At 42.4% G+C, this 22,241-nt stretch overlaps 1 protein-coding gene across 4 annotated transcripts in view; it reads right to left on the reverse strand.

The window, feature by feature from the left end:
* The window catches only part of dhx9 (DEAH (Asp-Glu-Ala-His) box helicase 9), a 96,313-nt gene extending 80,329 nt beyond the window's left edge, over nucleotides 1–15,984 (reverse strand). Inside the window, exons 1-6 of one of the 4 annotated variants that reach the window (XM_070887140.1) lie at nucleotides 15,887–15,984; nucleotides 9,173–9,325; nucleotides 6,331–6,471; nucleotides 5,596–5,698; nucleotides 2,484–2,590; nucleotides 1,471–1,619 (exon numbers count right to left, since the gene is read on the reverse strand). In XM_070887140.1, coding sequence (XP_070743241.1) covers nucleotides 1,471–1,619; nucleotides 2,484–2,590; nucleotides 5,596–5,698; nucleotides 6,331–6,471; nucleotides 9,173–9,283 — 611 coding nt within the window. In that variant the 5' untranslated portion in view covers nucleotides 9,284–9,325; nucleotides 15,887–15,984. Of the gene's footprint in view, nucleotides 1–6; nucleotides 76–1,470; nucleotides 1,620–2,483; nucleotides 2,591–5,595; nucleotides 5,699–6,330; nucleotides 6,472–9,172; nucleotides 9,326–15,443; nucleotides 15,508–15,707; nucleotides 15,778–15,886 lie in introns of those variants that run through there. The other 3 variants (XM_070887141.1, XM_070887139.1, XM_070887142.1) reach the window with 3 other exon arrangements.
* Between the last annotated feature and the right edge of the window lie 6,257 nt (nucleotides 15,985–22,241).

Consider the following 22,241-nt stretch of genomic DNA (forward strand, 5'->3'; position numbering starts at 1 on the left):
ACTCACTTCTGATCCTATATTTGGTCAACTGAGATCAAGCACAGCAACTTCACGATTCAGAGAAGCCTGTTTATAGGCCCAATATCCACCATTCTTGGATGCCAGTATGTTTCTCTGCCAAGCTCAGTAAAGTTCCAATCTCCATCAGCCCTAGGTCCCCTAGAACACCTACAGGAAAAGTGACACCAGAAATCAATAACTGTGTATGATTGCTTGTACCATCATTCCTACAATGGAAGGATACCATGTGACAGCTTAGTGCAGCCTAAGCAACGTCACATGTTTGCAAGAGAGATTTCTGGTGTCACCATGCCCCCATGAGAGATTAGATAAAGGAGTGACAGGTTTGTCACTTTTATTCAGAAGCTTTGTATTTACATTCTATTCATCTCTGCAGTCAAATTTTTTATCATAGTATCATTGGACATTAAAGTACACAGGTCTGAAACCTTTGCCTGCTGAGTTATCAAACTGCACAATTAATGTACAGTGATGCTTTACCCTCAATAGGCAATGAATATTTTGTATACTCAAGATGCTACCATACAACAAAACTGCACAATGTGAAGGAATTAGGTAACTTGGTACCCTTCCAAAAGTAATAGTCAACATCGAAGAAAGCGTTTGTACAGTAGACCGCTGCTATTTGGCCCAGTAAACTCACAGAATTTCCAATTAATGGAAATCACCAAGGTGCAATACACTATTCAAAAGTGAAGTCCAACAGAAATCCACCAATTTGCTGATTTCCCCCCCCAATTAGCAGATGTCTACTATATCATAAGTATTCTTAGCATTCATAGGGGTACTGGGCAATTACCCCCTAGAAAGCTCTATATAACAAGGCAAGCTGGCTGAGAAACATACTGGTACCATACCATGAAGTATGGGCTAACTCAGTTTTCAATCAAACAGAACTCTTCAGCTGCACCTGGAACACTGGTTCTTCATTAGTTAAAAAAACGATTTTGCTCATAGTGGTTTTCTCACAGATGAGTACAAAATATCCAACGTCTCCGTTCCTTTGGTGTTGAAAATGTATGAGGATTACACTCTGCCACTTCTACTTGAGTTAAAGGATCAGCAAAACAGTCAATCCTTGTGCTTTAATGTTGAAGTATACAAAACCAGTTAAATAACTTGATGTGACCCAATTAGTACATTGCAGGTATGTTTGACTTCTACGTTATTCAAAGTAACTTTATTTTAAGTATCCAATCATTCAATATTATGGGCTTTAAAAGGCATGCTATTCCTTAATTGCTGTGGTTTTTGGTAGAATTGCTATTTTTATTTCAAGCAGAGCAGCACACCCGCCACCGTCATTGTGGGCGGCTAAGCAGACAACAGTTACATTGCTCCCATTGCTGAAAGCCAACCTCATTTCATGGGTGCGGATTGGTAGAATACTGAAAAGGATTATTGTAAAATTGTTCATATTGATTATCCCACAACCAAAATATGCCAAACCTGTTGTGGTCAGGTCCCACTTGTGCATATTTATAGTCTGCTTGAATCTTCTCTTTTTGGAAGAATTGGTTAAGTTGAGCTTTGGAATTTTCGAGTGTCCAGTTGCCATGAAGACTAGCATTCAAATCCAAGCCTTCAGATTCCAGAGTCTGGAAAAAAAAGTTCTCCACTTATAAATACACATACAAAAATGTTACTGCTGTTATTATAAAAAAAATATAAATGCACAAACACTAACTACCATAGCTGTGTTTTCAAAAAGCTTACCAAACAAGATGCTTATGAAGAAATGCAATTACTCCTGGCTAAGTGGCTAAAAGGACCATCAAGTGTGATGAAGTACTTGGGCTCAATTCTTGGTCTGTGTTGAGCTGCCAATTTCAACCAGTGCTACAACCCTAAGCTAGAGAGTGAAAACTAGGTTGGCCAAGGTCCCTGCTCCTATTTGCATAGGATCCATAACAGCCAATCTGAACCCATTTTCCTGCAGTGTTGTATGCATACCCTTACAGCAGAAGTGAGAATCCTGGCTAATCTTGATTGTTGCATAATCCAGAGACATCAAGATCATTACACCAGCACCGTCAACCAGGTACCTCATTGTAGATCAGAGATCAAAGCTCCTTGCGTAACCCAATGCCATACCACGCTGTACATTTAACCTCTAAGACACAGGGGAGCCTCATATCTAGGTGTTTATTTTATTAATTATCCAGTATTTCAGCAAGACATGTAATGCAAAGAGGCATGAATACATTTCTGAATCCACGTTCTCAACAAGACAATCCGAGCAGCTTTCATTTCAAAGGTTTCAACTTTTTTATAACATTGAATTCCATAACACGACTTGGTTCAATCTAAATTTAAATACTGCAAACTAGGGAAAAATGTAAGCTGTCATTTATTAGTATGTTTTATGCAGAAAATAGTTCGCAAACTATCTTATTGAATATAGTAAAACTATTGAACAGTCACTTTACAGCTCTATTTTACATTATATACATGTCCCTTACTGCTTGGGCTTCCTGTTCATCCCTCTTCTCATAATACTCCTTTAGATTGGCTCCACGTTCCCAATAGCCACTGAATCCTCCTGCCGTGCCTCCTGCTAAGCCAGAATCTACAAAGGTAAAATCATTTTAAGCAATACTGGTTAAAAGAACATTTTTACAACCTTTTCCACAATACACTCAGATCAAGTTTAAAGGCACTCTGATATTGCTTTCTAGTTGCTGGTTCCTGCAGCACACCTCCTGCAGCCAGTAGTCAATGCCGTAGGAGATACTTTTTAGACCAGTGGCAAAGACCTGTTTTTCACTGGAGCTCGACATGGCATTATCATAGAAATTTACAGCACAGAAAGAGGCCATTCAGCCCATCGTGTCTGTGCAGCCGAAAAAGAGCTATCCAGCCTAATCCCACTTTCAAGCTCTTGGTCTGTAGGCTACAGCACTTCAAGTGCATATCCAAGTACTTTTTAAATGTGATGAGTGTTTCTGCCTCTACCGTTTCAGGCAACGAGTTCAAGCCCTTCACCACCCTCTGCGTGAAAATAGTTCTCAACTCCCTTCTAATTCTTCTACCAATTAATTTAAATCTATGCCCCCTTGTTATTGACCTCTCCATTAATACTGAGGGTGGGTGTGAGAGAGTGCATTATAACTGGAAGTCTTATACTGAGGGTGGGGTGTGCATCAGAGAGTGTTTTAACTAGGAGTCCTATACTGAGGGTGGGGTGTGAGAAGGAGTGTTATAACAGGGAGCCCTATACTGAGGGTGGGATGTGAGAGACAATGTTATAACTGGGAGTCTTATACTGAGGGTAGAGTGTTATATCTGAGAGCTGTGTATCCTCAGTATAAGACTCCCAGTTATAACACTCTCTCTCACACCCCATCCTCAGTGTAACCATTTTTTAAATAGTGAGAGATTGGGAAATGTCGATGTTGGGACCTGCATGTCCTTGCACACAAATCAAAGTTAACATGCAGGTACAGCAAGCAATTAAGAAAGCCAATGGTATGTTGGCCTTTATTACAAGAGGATTGGAGTACAAGAGTAAAGATATCTTACTGCAATTAAGAGACCACACCTGGAGTATTGTGTACAGTTTTGGTCTACTTACCTAAGGAAGGATATACTTGCCATTGAGCAAGTGCAACGAAGGCTCACCAGACTGATTCCTGGGATGGGAGGATTGTCCTATGAGGAGATATTGAGTAGACTAGACCAATATTCTCTAGAGTTTAGAAGAATGAGGTGTGATCTCATTGAAAACATTAAAAATTGTTATAGGGCTTGATAAGATAGATGCAGAGAGGATGTTTCCTCTGAATCAGGAGCCTAGAAGCAGGGGTCACAGATCAGAATAAGGGACTTAGGACTTAGATGAGAAGAATTTAGGACTTCGATGAGAAGAAACTTCTTCACTCATGAGGGTGGTGAATCTTTGGAATTCTCTACCCCAGAGGGATGTAGAGGCTCAGTCTTTGAATATATTCAAGTCAGAGATCGATAGATTTTTGGATATTAAGGGAATCAAGGGATACGGGGATAGTGTAGGAAAGTGGAGTTGAGGTAGAAGATCAGCCATGATCTCACTGAATGGCAGAGCAGGCTCAAGGGGCTGAATGGCCTACTCCTGTTCCTAATTCTAATGTATCTGCGTTGGCCGCATACTCTGCATCGTCTGCGTACCCAGTGATGTCCACGTACACAGTGTTGTCCACGTATTTTGAATGGGCCCACGTGGCCCCCCAAAAAACATTACATTGTAAGCAAGTCTTTCTTTCTCTTACTCTGTGAAATAGTGACTTTAGAGGATCAAAATCTTGCCAGACTACACACCCTAATTTTTCTCAGGAAGTGACATCCCAAGTGGACATTGGGCAACCACCTGACATGGTATATATACACATCTCCAAAAGCCATTGATAAAGCTTCTCGGGACACGATTGAAACGTATAATAAAACCTGGGTGGAGATAAAGAATTCACTGAAGCAAAGAAAGCAGCAAATGGTTGTTGGGGTTGTAACACCAAGGTGGGGAAAAGAAAGGTATGGAATAAAATGCTTCAGGATTCGGTGATGGGGCCCCTACCGTTCCTAATATCCATTAAATGAAATTCATTTAGAATCCTAATGTATACTGGCCAAACGTGCAGATGATACGAAAAGTTGGGGAGGCAGTTAAGTTGGAAGCAGGAAAGGATAAAATCTGTAAATGGACAAATCAGTGGCAAATTAAATTCAATACAGACCAGTTTACAGTGCTACATACATGCTGTAAGGATGTTGCGTCACAATATGGATGGGTGCAGAAATAATTAAAATTAAACTGGAAAGGATTTGGCATTTAACATGTCAAATTGCAGCTTAATTTTGACTTGGTAGTCAATTTCACTCCATGATCTCTTAATTAATCATAGCTGATTTTTGTTTGGGGAGGGAGAAATAGCTGAAAAATCCTCGAGCATCGATAGACATAGAAGAAATTCTTTTTATTGTTAATTGTTGCAACTTTCACAATGTTTACCATATGCATCATGTGTTGTGATACTGTGATCAACTAGTTTACAAGCTGCTTCCTGGTTGTGAGTGTCGCCTTGAGACTCTCACATACACAAAAATGAGGGAAGAGTTTGGCCAGATGTTCTACACTGTGCACATGGAATGGAATTTGTTCATGTCAATATGATGATCAGTTCCTCTCTGTCTATGACACTAATATTTAATAAATCAATGCCCATTGCCATTGTTTCCAAAGAGGAGAATAAAACTCAATCTGACAATTTCTGAACTGTGAGGAAGATGACTGCAACCAATGCACCATAAAGTATGAAAAGAATAACTTATGTAGATGGATGATTAATCTCACAATAAAGCAGATATTATTGCATGATCAACCGAATAACTCTAACAAGTTAGTTTTGGTCCAGCTGATGAAAATTATACTTTTATGTTCTACAATGAATAGGAGGAAATGCACTAAATAAAACACCTCCAGGTTTAATTGGCTTTTATCTCCTATTTTAGCATCTCACAAACACACAAAGGAATATGCTCAAAGTGCATTATAAATACCTGAAATAGCCCCACTTAAAAAAAAAATGCAGAAAGATTCACCTGTTGCATTCTTTATAGCTAAGTGAGGAGCGCAGGGCGCACTGGATGGCAATTCCCCCGGCACTCCACTTTCATCGTTAGCAACAACATCAGGTTCATTTCCCTAACAAAAGTAAAGAAACGAACCATCAACATTTAATTAAATAACTTACATCTATGAGATACTTATTCACACAAATATACGGAAAAGTGATCAGATAGATTAGTATAAATATTGATTCTGGTTGAAGCCATAAAATTACTGCCAAGATTCCTTACCTGAAAAAAAAGGGACTGACTTGAATTAAGCACATAATCTACATTCTATATAAACTTTATTTGTGTAATTAAAAACAAAAATTACATAAGCTAGAGGTGCATACTAATATAATTATTTCATGCATATTTTAAGTTCAGGCAACAGCAAGCATGAAACTTCCACTCTGTATTATGTAATGCTGATCTAAAGCAGTGTATGGTGCACAAACTTGTACATCAAACTTAAAAACTATTTCTGATAAATGCATTCAGGACAAGAGCAAGAAAGAAGAATGTAGCTAAAAGTATCCCAATGGTTGAAAGAGCTTTTTTTTAGGTTGCCGACATCCTAAGATTTGTTGCCACTCACAGAGAATTGGCTCAACAGCAAAAGACCGACACCAACACAGAAAATATAAAAAGTCTTAAATACTTCCATTTTACTCATTGTCAGCATAAACTATGTTTAAAGGAAGAAAAGGGTAAATATGTACTAACCTTCAAGCTGGGAACCTCATCTGCTTTCATCTCACCAGTCCTAACAAGGTAATTGACAAAGTCTCTGGCAGCATTCGACTGGGCATCCTTCTTGCTGGTAGAGTTTCCCATACCAGTGTAATTAAACCCATCTATCCGAACCTAAAGAAAATATAGTGTTGTGGATGAATGCAGTCTCAGTTTTCTCTTTCCAAATGTCTATAAATGTATAAACATGGACATGCCACTCAAGAACACAAGACAGGTCTGTATCTTGATGAGGGTACTTCAGATCACTTGACACCCCTGCACCACCCCCACCCCCTTTGTCCAGAATACTGTTCCTACTGTTGCAACAGTGTTGCAAAGATTGGGGCTACTTCCTTCTTAATTGCCCATTTTTTCTTGAAAAAGAAAGAACTGCTGGGCACAAGGGGCTCAACACATAAGGGGAAGAAAACGACAGCTTATTTAAAAAAGCGGGGGCCAATATAATAATAAAATGGCATTGCAGGTGGAGGACTTAGCTGCGAATTAGATGGGGATATAAACCAAACCCCATAGGAAATGAAAGCTTAGCAGATGACCTGTAGCTGCCTGCTCAACAGTCAATAGATTAATTGTGGGTGAGCTGATATATTTTTTGACTATACTGCTGTTTTTATATATGCCTGCCATTTTACTGAACTAAGCCACCTGAAGTGAGATTTGTGCAGGTGGAAAAATCAGATGCTAAATAAACAATTAATTATTTAAACTAATCTAATTTATTGTTGTGGTTAATCATTCATGGGCCTAAGGCACAAATCCTCTCTCCGTGGTAAGTGAACTGCAGTCCAGTCCGTGATCAGGAGGGAGGTACTTCTGATAGAGGTTCTCAGGTCCCGACCCTATTCGTCGTGACAATAACTACTTGAACTGTGGTGTAAAAAAAACAAGATTTCAAAGCATCTAGAACGCTGTCTGATTCTCAATGTGAGAGCCACCCAAAAAAACACGTAGTGACCCTTCATCAGATGCCCTGACAAAAGGTCATCAACCAGAAACGTTAACTCCGTTTCTCTCTCCACAGATGCTGCCTAACCTGCTGAGTACTTCAAGCAGTTTCTGTTTTTATGGCATGAACGTTATGTCCGGTAACCCATATGCAATGCAGTGCAATGTTCAGTGGGGAAAACTAGGGAAGAAATCTAAAGGGAAAAATGCACATCCTCAGCTTTTTTTTTTAAATCACCTTAAAGTTTTTGTTAAATTAGGAGAAGCCATGCTGGACTTTCAATCAGCTAGTGTTGTTCAGTGGATGTAGGTGACTGTGAAATTGTCCAGTTTGGCCAAAACACATTGGCCATTAATTCGCTGTCATATGACAGCGTAGAGTATGGTAGCATGCCTGACTAGTAAGCGAGAGGCCTGGACAAATGATCCAGAGACATGAGTTCAAATCCCACCAAGCAGCTGGGGAATTTAAATTCAGTTAAATAAATCTGGAATAAAAAACTAGCATCAGTAATGGTGACCATGAAACTACCATATTGTAAAAACCCATCTGGTTCACGAATGTCCTTTTGGGAAGGAAATCTGCCATCCTTACCTGGTCTGGCTTATAGGTGACTCCAGACCCACAGCAATGTGGTTGACTCTTAACTCCCTCAGAAATGGCTCAGCAAGCCCCTCAGTTGTATTCAAGGCGGTGGATCACCATCACTTTCTCGAGGGCAATTAGGGATGGTCAATAAATGCCGGCCTTGCCGGCGACGTTCACATCTCATGAATGAATTTTTAAAAGTGTACTCAGTCATACTGCCTTTGAAATTGACTGCAAGTTCAGGATTTCCGCATGTACTCGTGTATGCACTACATCTCAAACTTGCGATCTATCAAGTTCTAACTGCAAATAGGCTTGAATAGGTTTCACCTCCTCATTCAAATCAGCGTGCTGGCGAAAAGTACTGTGCATTAATATTGCTTACATTTTTTACGTCTGCTGCAAACAGACACGGGAGCAGAAATCAAGCACAGGCAGCAGAAGAAGCGTGCGGCAAACCAGGCTCCCTGCCCATCCTTTCCCTCAACGACTATCTGTCCGACCTGTGACAGAGACTGTGGTTCTCGTATTGGACTGTACAGCCACCTAAGAACTCATGCTAAGAGTGGAAGCAAGTCTTCCTCGATTCCGAGGTACTGCCTATGATGCTGATGTTGCACAGCGCAAGGGGAGGAGCGATGAGAAAACTGTATTAATGTTGAGCAAAAGCCTTTTGTAGTTTCAGTTTAATTATTTCCCCAACTTCTATTTAGATAGGATTTAATTCACTTTCATGATTTTCTCATGTTATCAGACATTTAAACACTCGATTTTAGATTATTTAAATTAATCAAAAGTTAAGTTAGTCAAACAGAGCAGAAACAAAATCAATAGGACCATAAGCCTAATTATAGGTTTATGTTGTCATGGCCCAGAATTAAGGGGCTAATGTTAATTCAGCTGCATGCTTTGTATAAAATGCATCCTAATCGCCACCGACAGAGGATTCAGGGCCATTAAAACAAAATGTTATTTAGGCCCAGGAGGGGAAGAGAATGGATGTGATTTAATGTAAAGTATTCTTCCAGAATCTTGCAAAGAGAGCTTAGTTAAATTAAAATTATACATGGAGAGAATTTCAATTAGTGCAGGTCTAAAAGCAGCTTTCAATGATGCTCAAACCTAGGTTGAAGTCTCGGTACTGGTCGAAACATCACATTCCATCCATTATTTATTCCCTATCCAATACACTTCTGCAAATTCCACTTCTGTTTTAAACCTAATGATCTTAATTTTTCAGTGGAATCCAATTGGAGCAGGAAACTAAAAATGCCATACCTCACAAACAAACTTTTGCCTATTCTTGTTTCCAGCTGCACGGATGTCATAACTTGGAGTGACCTTGCGCTTTCCACACCAAGCATACAGAAAGTTCTTTATGTCTGTCATGGTTCCACTTGATTGTTAGCCACTGTCAATGTTAATTGTTCCCTATAGAAATAAAACAGCATTAAATGAAAAACAATAAAAATATTGAAAAGTCTTGAGACACATACTTAAATATTAGTACAATTTGTAAAAGTCCATTCTTGAAATAGTATTAACTCTTTTTGCTTTTATATTTGCATAATAGATTACCCCATCTCTGCCTCCTCTCTCCCTTATTTCTCAGTGGCTAACTACTGCCACCTCTTCCCTCGAACAAATATCAATGCAAAAAGGCAATTTTTTAGAAAATGGGCAGACATCTTCGTAATGACGTCTCTTTATAAGCACCTTTATCTAGCACTTTATTTTGACCATGTTTAACATTTAAATTTAGCTCTCTTATCCCACCAACAGAATCATAGGTCCACAGGGGCTTGTTCAGATTGTGCAGAAATTGTGAATGGGTAATGCTCTTAATGTAAACAAATGCAAAAACACTTCAAATGTTCCACTCTCCATCTTGTAGCTCTTCCTTGCAAAAATGTTTTAATGAGTACAAACCAAGATCGTCAGTTACATCATCCAACAATCATTCCACTAATATTTCCTCTCAAATTTTGTTTTTCCATTTTTGTTTTACCCCTCCCGCAATAAATGCAGTCTTTCTTGCTTTTCCCTGCATCTTTTTCCAAATCTATTAGGATACTTGCTCGTCTCTTAATTTTGAGTTCTGAAGAATGATACAAACCAAAACGCTGAATGCCTGTTCTCTCTAGAGAGGCTAACAGACCTCGTGTATATTTCCAACGATCTGTTTTTGTTTTAAATCTTTATACAATATAATTTAAGATACCAACACAAATTCATTAATCTAACTTCTTTATGATCAGCTAATTTTAGGTTTTAAAATTAATGCTGTGGTGATCATTAGAATTATACAGCTCAGAAGGAAGCCAATCAGCTCTTTGACAGAGCCATCCAATTAGTCCCACTCATCCTTTCTTTCCGTGTGACCCGGTAAATTTTTACGTTTCAAGTATATATCCAATTTCCTTTTGAAATTTATTACTGAATCTGCTTCCACCGCCCTTTCAAGCAATACATTCCAGATCATAACAACGTGCAGCTAAAAAAATTCTCATCTCCCTTATCTTTCTTTTGTTAATTATCTTAAATCTGTGTCCTCTGCAAACTGACCCACCCAGCAGTGAAAACAGTTTCTCCTTATATACTGTATCAAAACACCTATATTACATCTCCCCATAACCTTCTCTCTGCTCGATGGAGAATAATCCCATCTTCTTTAGATTCTCCACATAACTGTCCCTCATTGCTGGCATCATTCTGGTAAATCTCCTCTGCACACTCTCCAAGGCCTTGACATCCTTCCAAATGTGTGGTGCCCAGAACTGGACACAATGCTCTAGCTGAAGACTAACCATTGATTTATAAACGATTTGGCATAACTTCCTTGCTTTTGTACTCCTCTGCCTCTATTTATAAAGACAAGGATCCCATATGTTTTTTTTTAAAAGTGTTACCAACTTGTCCTGCCAGCTTCAAAGCTCCCTACACCTACGTCACATAACATCTCACAACCCACTTCTACAATAAAACATGAAGACTAAACTTTAAGAATATTAGTGTCTAGTTGAAACAAGTTTACAATAGGTACTAAACCCATTGTGCCCAGAAATACATCGTTATATTAATAACAGAAATATTATGACTCCTAATTTTACAATTTAAAAAGTACATGATTTGTGCAACTGTTGAGCACTTGATGTGATCGCTCAAAAATGTAACCGACTAATCTATACATCTTTCTATAAAGCTACCAGTCAATTTCCCACTGCATTTCACATGGAGCGTGACGCGCAAGTGTAATGCTCAGGTGAAGCAGGCAGAGGGCAGGAGATAATTGAGCCAGAGTAGATTCTTATGTTCACATTTATAATGGAAGCTGCTACAATATAATTCCAACAAGCTGCTGCAGTCTCACCAATAACAGGAGGGGTGATCACAGTGTGGCAAACTTACAAAGGCAGTTTCCACGACAAATGTGGGCATTTGAATTTATAATAAGATGCTGTTTTTCTAATGAGAAGACTTTTAATATAAGACACACACACTATATATAGAAATTAAACGATATCATACTCTCTCACAAACGTAACAACTGGATCAGTTTCAGCAAGCTCCAAATCTCAAACTTTCACTTTCTACATCTAGTCCTGGGACGGTATCAGGCTCTCTGAAACCATCACAAAAACGGCTGCTGGTTGCAATTGCATGGGAGCTCCGATTCCAACCCGCCCTCAGTCTACACTCCTGCTGCAGAGCGGGGCCCAGGGTCATCACTGACCACTATCAACGCGGCATAAAAACAGAAAATGCTGGAAATAATCAGCAGGTCAGGCAGCATCTGTGCCGAGAGAAACAGAGTTAATGTTTCAGTTTGATGATCCTTCGTCAGAACTGGAAAAAGTTAGAGATGCAACAGGTTTTTTAAGCAAGTGTAGGGGCAGGTAAAGGGGAGGAAAGAACAAAAGGGAAGATCTGTGATAGGGTGGATGGCAGAAGAGATTAAGAGACAAAAGGGATGATGGTGCAAGGCAAAAGGAGATGGTAATGGGACAAGTTAAGAAAAAAAGACTTGGATTTATATTGCACCTTTCACGACCACTGGATGTCTCAAAGCGCTTTACAGCCAATAAAGTACTTTTTCGAGTGAAGTCACTGTTGTAATGTAGGAAACGCAGCAGCCAATTTTGCACACAAGCAGCTCCTACAAACAGCAATGTGATAATGACCAGATAATCTGTTATTTTGTGATGTTGATTGAGGGATAAATATTGGCCAGGACACCAGGGATAACTCGCCTGCTCTTTTTCGAAATACTGCCACGGGATTTTTTACATCCACTTGAGAGCAGACAGGACCTCAGTTTAACGTCTCATCCGAAAGAAACAAAAGATGACTCTAAATAGGGAGTAAATGGAAATGGCAGAATCATCAACAGCTACCGCCATGGGAAAGAGAAAAAAAAACACAGAAAAATAAATAGGGGCAGGGGCTACGGTCTGAAATTGATGAACTCGATGTTGAGTCCAGGAGGCTGTAAAGTGCCTGAATGAATGAAGTGCTGTTCATCGAGCTTACGTTGAGCTTCATTAGAACAGTGTAAGAGGCCGAGGACGGAGAGATCAGAGATGGAGTGGAGCGGAGCGGAGAATTAGAGTGACAGGCGACCGGAAGCTTGGGGTCACGTTTACGGACTGTACGGAGGTGTTCTGTAAAGCGGTCGCCCAATCTGCGTTTGGTCTCCCCAATGTAGAGGAGACCACATCTTGAGCAGCAAATACTAAATTGAAAGAAGTACAAGTAAATCACCGTTTCACCTGGAAGGAGTGTTTGGGGCCCTGATAGTGGGAAGGGAGGAGGTAAAAGGGCAGGTGTTGCATCTCCTTCGCTTGCACAGGAAGCTGCCGTGGGAAGGGGGGAGCGGGGGGAGGTGCTGGGGGTGATTGAGGAGTGGACCAGGGTGTCGCAGAGGGAGCGGTCCCTTCAGAATGCTGAAAGGGGAGGGGAGGGGAAGATGTGTTTGGTGGCGGAGGATGATCCGTTGAACGTGGAGGCTGGTGGGGTAAAAGGTGAGCACAAGGGCAACCCTATTGTGGTTCTGGCAGGATAGGAAGGGATGACAGCAGAAGTGCGGGAAATAGAATGGACATGGTTGAGGGCCATGTCAACCACGGTAGATGGAAATCTTTGGTTGAGGAAAAAGGAAGACATATCAGAACCACTAGTACAGAAGGTGGCGTTTCCTGCTCTTGCGCTGAACTAGAAAATTGCATTCACTTTGCTTCCAATTTCTACCCTTCCCTCATCTTTACTTGGCCCAAATCTGACTCTTCCCTTCCTCGACTTCTCTGATTCCATTTCTGGGGATAGGCTATTGACAAACATTCACTATGAGCCCACTGACTCAGACAGCTCCTTGGACTACACTTCTTCCCACCCCGCTTCCTAAGGACTTCATTCCATTCTCCCAGTTTCTCCGTCGCATCTGTTCTGATGAGGTCACCTTCCATCGGAGTGCTTCCGATATGCCTTCCCTTTCCCTCAACCAAGGATTCTCCTCTACATGTCCCTCGACCGTGTCCATTCTATTTCCCGCACTTCTGCTCTCACCCCTTCCCCTCCCTCCCAGAACCTCAATAGGGTTCCCCATGTCATCACATGTCACCCCAGCAGCCTCCATGTTCAACAGTTTTCCACCACCTCCAGCGTAATCACACCACCAAAAACATCTTCCCCTCCCCTCCCAACATTCCGAAGGGACCGCTCCCTCTACAACACCCTGGACTACTCATCGATCGCCCCCCAGCACCCACTCCCCTTCCCACGGCACCTTCCCGTGCAAGCAGAGATGCAACACCTGCTCTTTAAGCCTCCTCCCTTCACACTGTCCAGGGTCCCAAACACTCCTTCCAGATAAAACAGCGATTTACTTGTACTTCTTTCAATGTAGTACAGGTGCAGCGGCGAAAATCCGGTGTTCTGGAATACGGGACGATCCGTGGCAGGGTTGTCCAGAATCCGCAAAATGTTCCGGAATCCGGACACCCTGCCAAACCGTCACTTCCGCCAGCCGGGCCCAGGGAAAAGTCAAAAAATGAAATTAACTACTGTACAGTGACAAAAATTGCAAGAATAAAAACGCCAATCCTATCTGTTCCAGGCCAGGTCGTCACAGTCACCGCACCAACTCTGCACAGCACACAAGTCCCCGGCAGAACCAACCAAGCTCCCGCGCAAATTCCTGGTCAAAATCAAACTCTGCACAGCACACAGGTCCCTTTGGCCAGAACCAACTCTGCACAGCACACAAGTCCCCAGCCAGAACCAACTCTGCTAAGCACGCAAGTCCCCGGCCAGAACCAACTCTGCTAAGCACGCAAGTCCCCGGCCAAAATCAAACTCTGCACAGCACACAAGTCCCTTCGGCCAGAACCAACCAAGCTTCCTGCGCAAGTCCCCAGCCAGAACCAACCAAGCTTACGCGCAAGTCCCTTCGGCCAGAACCAACTATGTAAAGCATGCAATTCCCCAGCCAGAACCAACCAAACTCCCACGCAAGTCCGGAAATATCGGAATCTGGGCCCAGGAATTTCCAAACTCAGGACACACTTCTAGCATTCCGAAATCCAGAAATACCCGAATCTGGGCTCAGGCATTTCTGGACTTCGGACATCAGAAACACGTTCAAAAGTCCAGAAAAACACGAGGGTTCCGGATTTTAGATGATGCACCTGTATACTGTATTCGCTGCTCACGATATGGTCTCCTCTACATTGGGGAGGCCAAACACAGATTGGGTAACCACTTTACAGAACACTTCCATTCTGTTCACAAGCATGACCTCGAGCCTCCACTCGCCTGTCACTTTAATTCTCCGTTGCACTCTGATTTCTCTGTCCTTGGCCTCTTACACTGTTCCAATGACACTCAACGTAAGCTCAAGGAACAGCACCTCATCTTTCGTTTCGGCACTTTATAGTCTTGTGGGCTCAACATCGAGTTGAACAATTTCAGACCATAACCCCTGCCCCTATTTTTTTCTCTCTTTACCATGGCAGCTGTTGATTCTGCCATCTCCATTTACACCCTATTTAGACTCATCTTTTGTTTCTTAACTTGTCCCATTACCATCTCCTTTTGCCTTGCACCATCATCCCTTTCCTCTCAATCTCTTCTGCCTTCCACTCTTATCACAGAAATTTCCTTTTGTTCATTCCTCCCCTCCCCCCTTTCCCTGCCCCTACCCTTGCTTAAAAACCTGTGACATCTCTAACTTTTCAGTTCTGACCGAAGGGTCATCGACCTGAAACGTTAACTCTCTTTATCCCTCCACAGATGCTGCCTGACCTGCTGAGTATTTCCAGCATTTTCTGTTTTTATTTCAGATTTCCAACATCCGCAGTCTCTTGTTTTTACCATCAACACGGGTCTCGGCGCCACATTACCCAAGGGAGCCAAGGCGATCGGCGGCAGCGTGCCTCACGCCAGTGCGCGGTCTCTCTCTCCCCCTACCACCCAATATCCCATATGTCTGACCCGATCCCACGCATCCTCACCCGCATACAGCAGCCCCAAACAATAAATAGCCTTTACTCACCCACTGGTTCAACAAGCAGTAACCGACTCGAAGCCGGAATAGACAAAATGGCGACTGGACACCCAGGCCAGCAACTTGCGCAGGGTTACGCTTGCAAAGGGGAAAACACCTCACTACACCCTCGTTATATTTATTTTAAAACATATTCATTACTTGAACAGTGACAACTATTATAGGAATTATTATAATTTTGCTGTAATACGACAATATGATGGTAAAATCAATTAAAGTTTAATCTATTACTTGGTATTGTTTCTTGCTCACCCCCTTCTCTTGGAGCCAGTTGGTTTGTCCGCAAACAATGCTGGATGACGGTTGGTGAGTCGCGGTGACTGCGCAGACAGACTCGAAGGGAAGGTGCTGGAAGTGCGAAGCCGGTCAGTCGGCAGCTGAGGGGTAGAAGGCGCAACATATTATTTTCGGTGTGAAATCTTTCAACATACCTGAAGAGAGATCGAGAAACAGATAGCAGAGCGGGAGCTCAACAGATACACCAATCACAGAGACTGAGCGCATTCTTTGTCATCTGCACACAACATAAAAACAAAATGCTACGGATGCTGGAATCTGAACTAAAAGCAGAAAATGGTCGAAATCTCAGACAGCATATGTGGAGAAAGAAACAGAGTTAAGGTTTCAATCGATGATTCATCTGCCCCGACGACTCCTATTGTGTCTCGTCATAACCACTGGACCATCTCCTGTTTTCCATTTCATCTCTTGATAGGTCATTCTATTTCTGCTGTGGTGTGTGTTTGTTTCATTTCCTCTTCACTTTTCTCTGTTGCTTTGGTAAATGCTGTTCATTTGTAACAAATGGTAACCCACCTGGTTCTCTCCCCAGATGTTAAAATCATAGCACGGAAGGCCATTTGGCCCATTGAGCCCATGCCGGCTCTCGAAGAGCACTTAAGCTAGTCCCACTTGCTCACCCTTACCCCGAGGCCCTGCATTTTTTTTCCTTCAGGTACTTATCCAATTCCCTTTTGAAAACCATGATTGAGTCTGCCTCTACCACTCTCTCAGGCAGTGCATTCCAGTTCCTAACCACTCGCTGTGTTTAAAAAAAACATTTTTTCTTATTTTGCCTTTGGTTCTTTTGCCAATCACCTTAAATCTGAACCCTCTGCTTCTCAACCCTTTTGCCAATAGGAACAGTTTCTCTCTATTCTGTCCCGACCCCTCATGATTTTAAACACCTCTTTTAAATCTCCTCTCAATCTTCTCCGCTCCAAGGGGAACAACCCCGCTTCTCTAGTCTATCCATGTAACTGAAGTCCCACATCCCTGTTGATCTGAACTCCAAGTCATAGTCAACATCTTTGCTGAGGCATACGAACGCATAGGCCTTACGCTAAACATCCGTAAGACAAAGGTCCTCCACCAGCCTGTTCCCGCCACAGCACTACCTCCCAATCATCAAGATCCACAGCGGGCTCTAGACAATGTGGACCACTTTCCATACCTTGGGAGCCTATTATCAACCAGGGCAGACATTGACGACGAGATTCAACACAGCCTCCAGTGCGCCAGCGCAGCCTTCGGCCACCTGAGGAAAAAAGTGTTCGAAGATCAGGCCCTCAAATCTGCCACCAAGCTTCTGGTCTACAGGGCTGTTATGATACCCGCCCTCCTGTATAGCTGAGATGTGGACCATATACAGTAGACACCTCAAATCGCTGGAAAAATACCACCAACGATGTCTCCGCAAGATCTTCCAAATCCCCTGGGGGGACAGATGCACCAGAGTTAGTGTCCTCGACCAGGCTAACATCCCCAGCATCGAAGCACTGACCACACTCGACCAGCTCTGCTGGGCGGGCCACATTCTTTGCATGTCTGACACAAAACTCCCAAAGCAATCGCTCTACTCAGACTCCGACACGACAAGCGAGCCCCAGGTGGGCAGAGGAAACATTTCAAGGACACCCTCAAAGCCTCCTTGATAAAGTGCAACATCCCCACCAACACCTGGGAGTCCCTGGCCAAAGACTGCCCTAATTGGAGAAAATGCATCCGGGAGGGCGCTGAGCACCACGAGTCTCATCGCCGAGTGCATGCAGAAACGAGGCACAGGCAGCAGAAGGAGCGTGCGGCAAACCAGTCCCACCCACCCTTTTCTTCAACGACTGTTTGTCCCACCTGTGACAGAGACTGTAATTCCCATATTGGACTGTTCAGTCACCTAAGAACTCATTTTTGGAGTGGAAGCAAGTCTTCCTCGATTTCGAAGGACTGCCTATGATGATGATTATGAAATCTTTTCTACACCCTCTCTAAGGCCTTCACATCCTTCATAAAGTGCGGTGCCCAGCATTGGACACAATACTCCAGTTGAGGCCAAAGTAGTGTTTTATGAATCACTTTGTACTCTCATGAAGTCCAGGATCCCGTAAGCTTTTTTAACTGCTTTCTCAACCTGCCCTGCCACCTTCAACGATTTGCACACATATACCCCTAAGTCTCTCTGTTTATGCACCCACTTTAGGATTATACCCTTTAGTTTATATTTCCTCTCATTCTTTCTACCAAAATGTATCACTGTTAAATTTCATCTGCCAAATTTCGTCCGCCCATTCCACCAACCTGTCTGTCTTTCTGAAGGATCTCTCAGTAAAATAATGGGATTAAATGCAGATAAGTCCCCTAGACCTGATGGCTTATATCCGAGGTTCTTAAAAGAAGCGGCTGCAGAGATAGTGGATGTATTGGTTGGAATTACCAAAATTCCCTGGATTCTGAGGCGGTCCCAGCGGATGGGAAAACAGCAAATGTAACACCACTATTTAAAAAAGGAGGCAAACAAAAAACAGGAAACTATAGACCAGTTAGCCTAACATCTGTTGTTGGGAAAATGCTGGAGTCCGTTATTCGGAAGCAATAGCGGGATATTTGGAAAAGCACGATTCAATCAAGCAGTCAGCATGTTTTATGAAAGGAAAATAATGTTTGACAAATTTGCTGATGTTCTTTCAGGATGTAACGAGCAGGGTGGATAAGGGGGAACCAGTGGATGTGGTGTATTTGGATTTCCAGAAGGCATTCGGTAAGGTGCCACATAAGAGGTTACTGCACAAGATAAAAGTTCACAGGGTTGGGGATAATATATTAGCATGGACAGAGGATTGGCTAACTAACAGAAAACAGAGTCGGAATACATGAGTCATTTTTCAGTTGGCAAACAGTAACTAGTGGGGTGCTGCAGGGATCGGTGCTGGGTCCTCAACTATTTACAATCTATTCTATATTACTGACTTGGATGAAGGGACCGAGTGTAATGTAGCCAAGTTTGCTGATAATACAAAGATGGGTGGGAAAGCAAATTGTGAGGACACAAAAAATCTGCAAAGGAATTATAGACAGGCTAAGTGAGTGGGCAAAAATTTGGCAGATGGAGTATAATGTGGGAAAATGTGAGGTTATCCACTTTGGCAGAAATAATAGAAAAGCAAATTATAATTTAAATGGAGAAAAATTGCAAAGTGCTGCAGTACAGAGACCTGGGGGTCCTTGTGCATGAAACACAAAAATGTAGTATGCAGGTACAGCAAGTAATCAGGAAGGCAAATGGAATGTTGGCCTTTATTGCAAGGGGGATAGAGTATAAAAGCAGAGATGTCCTGCTACAACTGTACAGGGTATTGGTCAGGCCAAACCTGGAGTACTGCGTACAGTTTTGGTCTCCGTATTTAAGGAAGGATATACTTGCATTGGAGGCTGTTCAGAGAAGGTTCACTCAGTTGATTCCGGAGATGTGCAGTAACCTTTTATGTGGCACCTTATCGAATGCCTTCTGGAAATGCAAATACACCACATCCACTGGTTCCCCCTTATCCATCCTGCTTATTTCATCCTCAAAGAACTCCAGCAAATTTGTCAAACACAATTTCCCTTTCATAAAACCATGCTGACTCTGCTTGATTGAATTATGCTTTTCCAAATGTCCTGCTACTGCTGCCTTAATAATGGACTCCAGCATTTTCCCAATGACATGTTAGGCTAACTGGTCTATAATATCCTGCTTTCTGTCTGCCTCCTTTTTTAAATAGGGGTGTTACATTTGTGGTTTTCCAATCCGCTGGGACCTCCCCAGAATCCAGGGAATTTTGGTACATTACAACCAATGCATTCACTAGCTCTGCAGCCACTTCTTTTAGGACCCTAGGATGCAAGCCATCAGGTCCAGGAGACGTGGGCCTTTAGTCCCATTATTTTACTGAGTACTGTTTCTTTAGTGATAGTGACTGTATTAAGTTCTTCCCTCCCAATAGCCCCATGATTATCCACTATTGGGATGTTTTTAGTGTCTTCTACCATGAAGACCGATACAAAATATTTGTTCAAAGTCTCTACCATTTCCCTGTTCCCCGTTATTAATTCTTACATGACTTGAAATTGTGTGACATACGGGGATATAAACTCAAGATTATTTCAAAGATTGAAGAGGGAAGTTGGAAGAAATGTGTTTTTCATGGAGGGTGACATAGTATTTACAACACAGAAACAGACCATTCGGCCCACTAAGTCCAGGCGTTGTTTATGCTCCACACGAGCCTCCTTCCACCCTACTTCATCTAACGCTATCAACATAGCCGGTACCGACACGATGAACCGAATGGCATCCTATTCTGTAAATTTCTATGATTCTATATCCTTCTAGTCCTCTCTTCCTCTAGCTTCCCATTAAAGGCATCTATACTATTTACCTCAACTACTCATTGTGACAGTAAATTCCACATTCTTACCACTTTGTGAGTAAAGAAGTTTCTCATGAATTCCCTATTGGATTTATTAGTGACTATCTTATATTTATAGCCCCTGGTTCTGGTCTATCCCCGCAATTGGAAACATATAGTTATGTGAGGAGAAGAAGATTAATGAAGACAAACGTATGTCCCTTGCAGTCAGATTCAGGTGAATTTATAATGAGGAACAAAGAAATGGCAGACTAATTGAACAAATACTTTGGTTCTGTCTTCACGAAGGAAGACACAAATAACCTTCCGGATGTACTAGGGGACCAAGGGTCTAGTGAGAAGGAGGAACTGAAGGATATCCTTATTAGGCGAAATTGATGGGATTGAAGGCCGATAAATCCCCGGGGCCTGATAGTCTGCATCCCAGAGTATTTAAGGACTTGGCCCTAGAAATATTGGATGCATTGGTGATCATTTTCCAACAGTCTATCGACTCTGGATCAGTTCCTATGGATTGGAGGGTAGCTAATGTAACACCACTTTTTAAAAAAGGAGGGAGAGAGAAAACGGGTAATTATAGACCAGTTAGCCTGACATCAGTAGTGGGTAAAATGTTGGAATCAATCATTAAGAATTAAATAGCAGCGCATTTGGAAAGCAGTGACAGGATCGGTCTAAGTCAGCATGGATTTATGAAAGGGAAATCATGCTTGACGAATCTTCTGGAATTTTTTGAGGTTGTAACTAGCAAGAGTGGACAAGGGAGAACCAGTGGATGTGGTGTATTTGGACTTTAAAAAGGCTTTTGACAAGGTCCCACACAAGAGATTGGTGTGCAAAATCAAAGCACATGGTATTGTGGATAGAGAACTAGTTGGCAGACAGGAAGCAGAGAGTTGGGATAAACGGGTCCTTTTCAGAATGGCAGGCAGTGACTAGTGGAGTGCTGCAGGGCTCAGTGCTGGGACCCCAGCTATTTACAATATACATCAATGATTTAGATGAAGGAATTGAGTGTAATATCTCCAAGTTTGCAGATGACACTAAACTGGGTGGCGGTGTGAGCTGTGAGGAGGACGCGAAGAGGCTGCAAGGTGACTTGGACAGGTTAGGTGAGTGGGCAAATGCATGGCAGATGCAGTGTAATGTGGATAAACGTGAGGTTATCCACATTGGGGGCAAAAACACAAAGGCAGAATATTATCTGAATGGCGGCAGATTAGGAAAAGGGGAGGTGCTACGAGACCTGGGTGTCATGGTTCATCAGTCATTGAAAGTTGGCATGCAGGTACAGCAAGCGGTGAAGGCAAATGGTATGTTGGCCTTCATAGCTAGGGGATTTGAGTAGAGGAGCAGGGAGGTCTTACTGCAGTTATACAGGGCCTTGGTGAGACCTCACCTGGAATATTGTGTTCAGTTGTGGTCTCCTAATCTGAGGAAAGACGTACTTGCTATTGAGGGAGTGTAGCGAAGGTTCACCAGACTGATTCCAGGATGGCTGGATTGACATATGAGGAGAGACTGGATCAACTGGGTCTTGAAACACTGGAGTTTAGAAGGATGAGAGGGGATCTCATAGAAACGTATAAGATTCTGACGGGACTGGACAGGTTAGATGCGGGAAGAATGTTCCCGATGTTGGGGATGTCTAGAACCAGGGGACACAGTCTTAGGATAAGGGGTAGGCCATTTAGGACTGAGATGAGGAGAAACTTCTTCACTCAGAGAGTTGTTAACCTGTGGAATTCCCTGCCGCAGAGAGTTGTTGATGCCAGTTCATTAGATATATTCAAAAGGGAGTTAGATATGGCCCTTACGGCTAAAGGGATCAAGGGGTATGGAGAGAAAGCAGAAAAGGGGAACTGAGGGAATGATCAGCCATGATCTTATTGAATGGTGGTGCTGGCTTGAAGGGCCGAATGGCCTACTCCTGCACCTATTTTCTATACATCTATCCTGTCAAACCTTTTCATAATCTAAAGACCTCTATCAGGACACTGCTCAGTCTTCTCTTTTCTAGAGAAAACGACCCCAGTCTATTCAATCTTTCTTGTCAGGAATAATTTCAGTTCAAAGGATAACCCCAGCAACTACAGACCAG

Source organism: Pristiophorus japonicus, chromosome 8, assembly GCF_044704955.1.
Source record: "Pristiophorus japonicus isolate sPriJap1 chromosome 8, sPriJap1.hap1, whole genome shotgun sequence".
Taxonomy (NCBI): Eukaryota; Metazoa; Chordata; class Chondrichthyes; family Pristiophoridae; genus Pristiophorus; species Pristiophorus japonicus.